General features: G+C 38.8%; 1 protein-coding gene across 1 annotated transcript; it reads right to left on the bottom strand.

Moving 5' to 3' along the window:
- Positions 1-71: 71 nt before the first annotated feature.
- LOC137291412 (SOSS complex subunit C-like) lies at positions 72-9244 on the bottom strand. The gene is made up of 5 exons (XM_067822746.1): positions 9128-9244; positions 3332-3497; positions 2466-2505; positions 2021-2071; positions 72-751 (listed from the first exon to the last, which is right to left on the bottom strand). Exons 1-5 carry the CDS (start codon positions 9156-9158, stop codon positions 653-655), a joined length of 387 nt encoding a protein of 128 aa, XP_067678847.1. The 5' UTR covers positions 9159-9244; the 3' UTR covers positions 72-652.
- Between the last annotated feature and the right edge of the window lie 48 nt (positions 9245-9292).

Genomic DNA, 9292 nt, shown 5'->3' with positions numbered 1-9292 from the left:
AGGAAGATTTGGGTGTCAGCATTCATGTGGATATCATGCTACACCGAATCATTCAGCACAAAACACTGGTGGTTCATTCATATTTAATTACAAAACCATCTCTCAATAATCTCAAGATGCATACAAGTTGGAATATCATAATATTCCTGTCTTTATATTTAATACAAAAAGATAATTTCAAACACACATTTGCACCAAAAAGAATCTCCCAATATATCAGAAATAGACAACATTTCCTCTGCCATGCCAACATGGCAGCATTGCTTAAATTTGTCTACAGTCATAGTTCCCTGTGCATCCAGGACTGATTTCATTTTTTATTTTCACTGATGATAAAGCAACTGCACTGTCATCACCTGACTGCCAGCGTCAAGATCACTGTGACAGTTTCAAGTCACCAGGGCCCACCTGCCTAAAACAACCTTCACACTACAATTATTATCCCTTGAGATCTTTGGCTACAATCATCCTCCATTTAAACAAATCAATTTTATGCTAAGATGATGACAAGCTACTTCAAATCAATTTTGTGAAAAACTTTATGATTCTTTGTGATTGCAAAGTTGAGTGTAAGTATCTAAGACTAAGGTTGCTCGGTGCAAATGGGCCTAGCACGCATACATTCAAAGCACATACAGAGTTATCAACCATGTCAGGACTTGGTTTCAAATCTTGGTAACACTGGGAGTATGAGATTTCCAAAGGATGAGTCCTGAGTGATGAAATATCCCACGGAGTTGGCATGAGCATGCTGAAAAATCATATGATGAGAAATCAATGATGTCATAGCTGTGTCTGTTACATTATATTTAGACTAACACTTACCCACAGACCTTGAATATGTAATGTTGATAGTAACAAATAGACCCATTTGAATTAAAAATGAGCCCCTGTGAGTATGATTACATGTCTCACAGTCCCTGAACCAGCTTATTTTCCCTACTGCCCATCCCTCCCTGCTAAAGAAATACGTGAAGCAAGTCTACATTTTGCCAGGTTCAGGCCTGAATCTCAACAAATACGATACACTGATTTGAAATGGAGGGTTACCAAATCAGGAATTAAACTAAGGAATTTGTTTATGTCAGAGCCACTGTTAACTGATATTATTTACTATGTAATATAATTTTTTTCTAACCAGTAACAGTATTTTCTGGTAAAAAATCATATAACGATTGCTGATAACGACTCATAGAATCTAAGGAGATTCTTGAAGCTATTTGCTGTAATAAATCAATAAAACCACAAAACAACTTGAAAATGAGTGACTTTGTCAATAAAAAATTGCTCTTGTTCAGAGTTCAAGTCAAACTGAATCCAAATAATCCTGCTCCCTGTGTGGCATCAACTGCTGAGAATTCTAAGGATCACATGTGTTTGTAACAAATATGGCAATATCCCCCGCTGCTAAAGAACAATGAAATATTGATAACATTGCCTTTGAAAATAAGGCCAAGGTCTGTGTAATCCCCGAAGATAATGGGTACAATTGTTCATGAGATATCGTGTTAACAAGAACCTGAAAAGTGACCAAAGCATTGTGGTGACCTTGACAATGAGGTCAAGGTCACCAAAACTGACTGGTGACCGCATAATCCCCCAATGTCGGCTGTCACTAATTTTGAAGATGTTAGGTATAATAGCTCATGAGATATTGTGTCAACAAGAATCTGAAAATTGGCCAAAGTGTCGTGGTGACTTTGAAAATAAGGTCATGGTCAACAAAACTGACTGATGTCTGCGTAATACCCAAATGTAGACTGTAACCAAAATTGAAGATATTGGGTACAATAGTTCATGAGATATCACGTTATCAAGTGTCAGGAAGTACGGATGTATATATAGTCCCCAGCTCCACGTGGCGGTGGGGGACAATAACTGGGGGGTGAGATATCCTATTTTCTTTTTCAAACTATAGCATGATTCCCATCCCAGAAAGACCACTGTAGTTGAAAGAGGTCAAAGGAAAGGAAAGTGAGTGCCAGGTTAATGCTCATCTTGTCAATGGAGCTGATCTCACCTGTAAGGCTGCCCTTTGCTGTGGTGTCATGTGCTGTTGGTCCACCCCCATCTGAAACACCACACATCTCACTCACATCAGCTGAAACATCACCCATGTAACTCAGGTCAGCTGAAACATCACACATCTCACTCAGATCACCTCCTCAGTACTATATTTTTTAAGCCATGTTAAGGCTGCTTATTGCTTATAGACTAAAACTGCAGACTATTTTGGCATGTACATTTGTTGTTGGAGAAAAGCTACAAGGTGACACAGGGCATATATAACTTTGCTGACACCTGCAAGTATGATACTGTTGACTGACAAATATCAATCACTGTGAATCTGGGGCGTAAACCCTTTCTATTTATATCCCCATGGAATGTACCCAGCAAAGCTAATGGTGCCCTCACCTTATCATTACGGGTAAACTTCAGTTTGCTGTCTAATAGTGTGAACTTACATGCAAGTTTGTCAGTTGTGGTTGTTGAACTGTTGGTCCTCTGAAACAGTCAGTGGTGATATGGAATTACACGTCTTGAACAGTACTGCATTCTTTTTCATGGAAATGGAGTTGACTTGTAGATATTTACCATTGTGCAGAAGACAGCAGTGAGTGAGTGAGTGAGTTTTAGTTTTACGCCACACTCAGCAATATTCCAGCTATATGGCGGCGGTCTGTAAATAATCGAGTCTGGACCAGACAATCCAGTGATCAACAACATGGGCATCGATCTGCGTAATTGGGAATCGATGACATGTGTCAACCAAGTCAGCAAGCCTGACCACCCGATCCCGTTAATCGCCTCTTACGACAATCTGAGTCGCCTTTTATGGCAAGCATGGGTTGCTGAAGGCCTATTCTACCGGGGGACCTTCATGGGTTCAGAAGACAGCAAACTGTATGTAGCTAATCAATACATTTCCAGGCAAACTACTGATTGATAACTGGAAATCAAATCAAATATCACAATTTTCTATATATCTATACTTTGGGGGACTTTTCTTCCCAACAATCCTCACAGGTTCTCATGGTTACCATACTGGACAAATCACATATCATAATCAAGGAGAATCAAGAGGGTTCTTGATATTTTGGTGCATCTCATAGGGGCTCACTAGGCTGGATTTTAACTACTACATCTATCTCTGAAACCAATTACAACTCATATACCAAAGGAAGTTGAAGAAACACAGATCTAGGCTCCTGAAAACAGGGGTACCATGTAAACACTAGTCACATGATAATCAGACAAGCAAGGTGTTAAGGACAAAACGTAGATATGTGCCTAAGCAACTCCTCTTTGCATCAACCACAAAAAGGCTTACCCTGAGACTACACCTGCTATGACAGGAGGGGGTGGGGCTGGGTTGAGGTTGGCTGAGTTTCCTATGACAGCCCCTGCAGTTCCGGCCACACCCCCTCCCTGAGCTGCCATCCTCAGTCGCTTCTTCTGCTCCTCAAGTTGTTCCAGAATCTTACGGTTCTGCTTCTCTGAAATTAAATGGCACAGCAGGATGTAAAGCCTCCTCTTCAACTAATGATGTAACAGTCCAAGACAAGGCACAGCAGCCTACACTTTAAGTGACAACAAGTGATGTTGAAACTGATCCCCGTGTGTAAATTATGTTATATAGTGAAATTTCATGAAATGACTGACTTCACAATCTGACTGTAACATACATACAGTTACAGTTACACATACAGTCCGGTGCACACAATTGAGTGAGTGAGTTTAGGTTTACGCCGCACTCAGCAATATTCCAGCTATATGGTGGCGGTCTGTAAATAATCGAGTCTGGGCCAGATAATCCAGTGATCAACAACATAAACATCGATCTGTGCAATTGGGAACCGATGACATGTTCCAACCAAGTCAGCAAGCCTGACCATCTGATCCTGTTAGTCGCTTCTTACGACAAGCATAGTCGCCTTTTATGGCAAGCATGGGTTGCCGAAGGCCTATTCTACCCCGGGACCCTCCTGGGTACCGATGCACACAAAAGTATCAGAAGGCAGCATTATTCTCAATTCCATAAGACAAATGGACATATATTCCTTCCAAAGAAAGATTTCTTTTCAGGTTAGCAAAATGGTTTCTAATCTCATCATAATGGAGAGTATTAATGAAAATTATATCAACAGTGGAATAACACATTGTAATATACACATGATAATACAAACTAATATTAATATATCAATTCCAAGGACAAAGATTGGTCAGATTTGTACTGACAGATTAGTGTTCAATCAATACTCACTACTCAATACAAACTAATATTACAGAATCCAGTAAAGAGATCTCTAAAGTTGTTATGTCTAACGACAACTTGTCTTGACAAGAGCAAGATAAACAGAGATGTGGTATATAATCTTGGACTGGCCGTGTGAACAGATCAAGAGATGTTTGGTATATGAAGGAATGAGTAGAAAAAATGTGACAATTTAAAGGTTTAATCATTTCCTATTTTCAGAATTTAATTATTTCTTTATGCAAATCTTCAAACAAAGTATGTCTTGATGTGGTTTATGTTAACAGTAAGTCACAGTACCACTTCTCCGTCAGACTTTAGATTGATACTCTGTGTAGCCCTGCTAATCTGACACCAATAGTTTGAGTTTCCTAGAGGATTATTCCTTGTTGTCTTTGTGTACATCACAACAAGGGAGATAATCAATGCCTTTATACTGCAAAAGGGCACAGTTTGCCCCTACGTACCCATGTATTAATTTAAACGATCAAGTCAAAAGTGAAATTCTTATGTCACATTTTCTCTTCTTTGTGCACCATGCACATATGTGCATGGATATAAACTCAATCCCAAACAAAAGTACACCACACCACGTATATGTAACAGGCTGGTTAGAAGATATTTAGAAATCCAAAGGAACCAGCCACGGACATGCTCAGGATATTATAATTAACACAGCCACATTTGATGGATAATTCAATGGGCCCGGTACACAGATATATATCTACCACCAGTTACTCAGACAGTGAACTGAAGCCCCACAGCAATACTTTGAGACAAGTAAGGATGTAGACAAGACATACCAGTTGTATCATATTCATTAAACATGAGAAATTCCAAACTAGCAATATTTGTCAGGTAGTTTCCAAATGCAAATATTTGTTCTGAACATTTTAACATACAGTACTTGCATGAATGACACAAGAAGTATGCCTTGCCCTGAATGTTTCCTAACCGATGCACCAAAGTGAACATTGATAAACATAACATCACTACATCTGATCTGAAAGTTAGGCTAATGAAACACTTGGTGTTCTGGCACACAAAACTCTTTGAAGGGCAAATAACCAAGCAGTATATAATACTACCAAGACTAACATAAACAAGTTTTCTGTTACCACGGTTTCATGGATAAAGCCAAAGATGACACAGATTATCAGTGAGCAGATGCATAAGAACAGTGATGAGAATTCTAGGGATCATAACTGGAGCAGATTTGGGATTTGAACTCAAAGCCAGTGGATCCTTGTGGAACTGTGTGATGCATGTACAGTGGAAGTGGTCAAAACCAGCAGTTGTCTAATCCAGTGGGTTGTCAACACCGGCATCAATTATCAGTCCCGTCCGGGGCTAGTACATTTATAACATTAAAATACTCTGTAATCTGGCAGCTGTCAATTCCGATCTTGGCATGAAATGAGACACCTGAATATGTGGCTATACAATAATCAGACTTGTCTAATACAGCGTGTGGTGAGGGGCTGGGTGGATGTGTATTGGCACCAATTAATCCAAAATTAATTAATAGCGTTGAAGCTACATGGTTGCAAAGAAACATAATTTAAGCTTAGTTCAGTATGGGTATGACTGTACATGTAGTACGTGAAATTTTTCACTAATGAAGGATGTTAAATCTTTGTCTTTCATTGTCAGAGTAGCCACATGATACAATAATGTATATGAGATGGTGCTCATGACTGGTGTTTCAAAGTAGCAGCATATTAGGTCCTGCAAGTTTCAGATGTCTGGCTGACCAAGTAAATATTCACAGTATCCAAAGGATAAATATTAAACACACATTTCACATTTCATATAACGATATCAACATTATTAACAAACGTAAAATTTATAAACTGTGAACAAGTACGATGTGTCATGTGCTATCTGTAAACACTGATGATAGTGACCAAACAGGATGAGTTCTACTATGCCAGGACTCTAGGTAACCATGTTAGTTCTGGATTATCTCTTCAGTCCCGACAATTGCCAGTCTCGACAACTTCCACTGTATATTTTTATGCATCCTCAAAGCTTTGAATGAAACAGGGTCTCAGCCAGAAACAAACAGGCCTCGTATCCCCCAGTGTGAATATCTGATAGTTATTTCCTTATAAGAAACTATTACTTGTTAACAAACAAAGCATTTGTCATAACTGCTAATCACATAATTTATTCCACACAAGATGGTCAATGCATGGCTATTACTAACTGATGGACAAGCTTGTCAATGTCCATTCACCATGAGATGATACCAAAGTCCACACAAGCAAATGAACATTAAACATCTCACGTGAAGCAAGTTCTGAAGAAAAACAAAAGATGTTAATACCATGATCCTGTTTTCATGATCACATGCTACTGACCATAAGGTAAATACACATGCATGTGTTTGGATAGGTAATGTTAATGATATGATTAAAGAAGATCAAAATAATGAGTACATTCATCCTGTTGTCTAGGGTTGTGTTTCCAATAGATTGTCCCAGTATGATACAGGGAAATATATTGAGGAAAAATTCTCTTGCACTCTTGTTTTTACAACAAAAATGATTATCCACTTGAGAATGTCCTAAATAAATTGTTGTAACCAAAATTACACTGCTGGTATTACAGAAATGCCTGAATCACTGTTTACAATAATGGATGTAGGAATGTAAGCATTAGTTAAGGTAAAACTGCAGTTTATCAGGCCAAACCATACAGTACTAATTTTGACTCTCACATCACTAATCCTATATACGTCTAGATCCTAAGACCTGATTATAATCCCTTATTAGGGCAAGGTATCTGTAATGATTTAACACCCCTTCACAATCCCTTTCCAGTTGTAACATAGCCCAAAGGTCCGACAATTTAGCAGTCATTTCGATGATATAGGAAGCATTATGTTTTCATGGATAAGGTACTTTGGTCTCTGTCAATGCCTCCAAATACTTTAATACGGATAATGAGTGAGTTTAGTTTAATGCCACATTCAGCAATATTCCAGCTATATGGTTGCAAACAATTGAGTCTGGACCTGACAATCCAGTGATCAACAGCATGAGCATCGACCTGCGCAAATGGAAACTGATGACATGTGTCAACCAAGTCACTGAGCCTAACCACTTGATCCTGTTTGTTGCCTCTTATCACAAGCATAGTGGCCTTTTGTGGCAAACGGGTTGATGAAGACCTATTCTACCCTAGATCTCCAGGTTGATACAGAAAATGGGAATTTACAGGACAATGAAGCAAGGCATTTTGATGGAGCTTAAATATTAAAAGATAATCATTCTCCTGTGCACAGAGCATGCACAGCATATAGGTACAAGATGGAGTGAGTGAGTGAGTGAGAGTGAGTGAGTTTAGTTTTACGACGCACTCAGCAATATTCCAGCTATATGGCAGCGGTCTGTAAATAATTGAGTCTGGACCAGACAATCAAGTGATCAACAACATGAGTATTGATCTGTGCAATTGGGAACCTATGACAGCGAGTCTGACCACCCGATCCCGTTAGTCAACTCTTACAACAAGCATAGTCGCCTTTTATGGCAAGCATGGGTAGCTGAAGGCCTAATCTACCCCGAGACCTTCATGGGTCAGGTACACGATGGAAAACAATGTTGTTGACACAAAATGGCAAGCAAATTTATAAGCTCTAAATATTATTGATAATATTTGGCTTTAGGTCAAGAGAGATTTTCAAAGAGATAAAACCAAATTGTACCCCCATCCATCATCTAGGAAAAAACACTGATACACCCTGGTATGACACATCATTAGTCTGGGTACCAAATAGTCAGGTATGCTGTTTCATGTCGTGGACATAAAATGCAACGAATGTAAATAAACTGCCACAGCACTGGAAGTGATAAGCACCTATTTCTTATGACTATATCTTGGCTCTTTCAATACAGTGGAAGCTACCTAAACTGGCACTCATTGGGACTGAAGGAATAATCTGTACAAGCCAGAGATGAGACAGATTTTGACAACTAGTTGAATTGGACACATGCCAGTTTTGACTGCTTTCACTGTGTACAGTGCCAACTAAGACCCACTCTCCTGTGGTCACAGCATTCCCTCATATGTTTCTTCTTTTATTGTCACTTTGCCACAACAGGGGGCTTGACATTGACTCTTGAAAATATTTAGTTGATTGGCGCTGTTTTTTTGTTTTAGGTCAACTGACATATTTACAGAATTGTTGTTGTTCTAAAGTCAGTTTCTTAGAACTTCTTGCTTCCATTAGAAACATGTAAATTAATTTAACAGCACATTGATTCCAGATTGAAAATAGACTGCAATAGGTTATTTTGTAAATATTGGATGATTACATAAAGGAGATATATAACCCATGTATGAAGTACCCTGAACTCTGATCAGTAACTGATGCCTGACCAGCTGTTGACTCTCATAAATCCTAGAGGGAAGTTTGATACTGCAGTGGTGGCCAAACCAACTTTTGTGAATGGAAAGGGGGTCACATGGTTGACACTGTAGAGATGAGGCTAACCTACCGAAGTAAAACTGACACAAAATAGTGGATAGGTATGCAAGATTTGTAAAGCAAAATCCACCGCCCACAACCTGGATCATAGTGTCAAACCTACATCCCCAAGTTGCTATTCTATGACACTTTCGATGTAATAAGCAATCAGAAAAAGTAAAAGTCCTACAAAGTGCTCTATGTTTTCTTACAAGACAACTAAGTTGTGACATCATTCTGGATGTCAGTATACAAAACTGGAGACCTCAACGCGTGAATCATCATACGTGTTGTGAACGAAAACTGTGTCACTTCAGGGTAAACTCAGAATATACAATTTTCTAGCTCTATTACAACTGATCAAAATCTACGAAATAATTATACTCTTATTTACAGACCTTGACCGGTATGTGGAGCTTGGAAGGCCATTGCAGTTGTAACCTAATTACAGATTTAATCACTTAGAACGGTGACAAGTGCCTGCTCACTCTATGCCGCTTAGATCAATAGCAAATGATAAAGGTTTAATAACTGTTTTTTGATTGGCTGTCCGTATACAATAT

This window comes from Haliotis asinina, chromosome 7 (genome assembly GCF_037392515.1).
Source record: "Haliotis asinina isolate JCU_RB_2024 chromosome 7, JCU_Hal_asi_v2, whole genome shotgun sequence".
Classification (NCBI taxonomy): Eukaryota; Metazoa; Mollusca; class Gastropoda; order Lepetellida; family Haliotidae; genus Haliotis; species Haliotis asinina.
The sequence above is the reverse complement of the archived record's forward strand: the minus strand, read 5'-3'. Positions and strand labels throughout refer to the sequence as shown.

Coding starts and splice junctions, on each gene's coding strand:
- LOC137291412 (XM_067822746.1), bottom strand. CDS start 9,158: ATGGCCTTCCAAGCTCCACATACCGGTCAAG. Junction 3,498..9,127: donor AGCTCCACATACCGGTCAAG/GTCTGTAAATAA, acceptor ATTTAATTTCAG/AGAAGCAGAACCGTAAGATT. Junction 2,072..2,465: donor CACAACTGACAAACTTGCAT/GTAAGTTCACAC, acceptor GTGGTGTTTCAG/ATGGGGGTGGACCAACAGCA.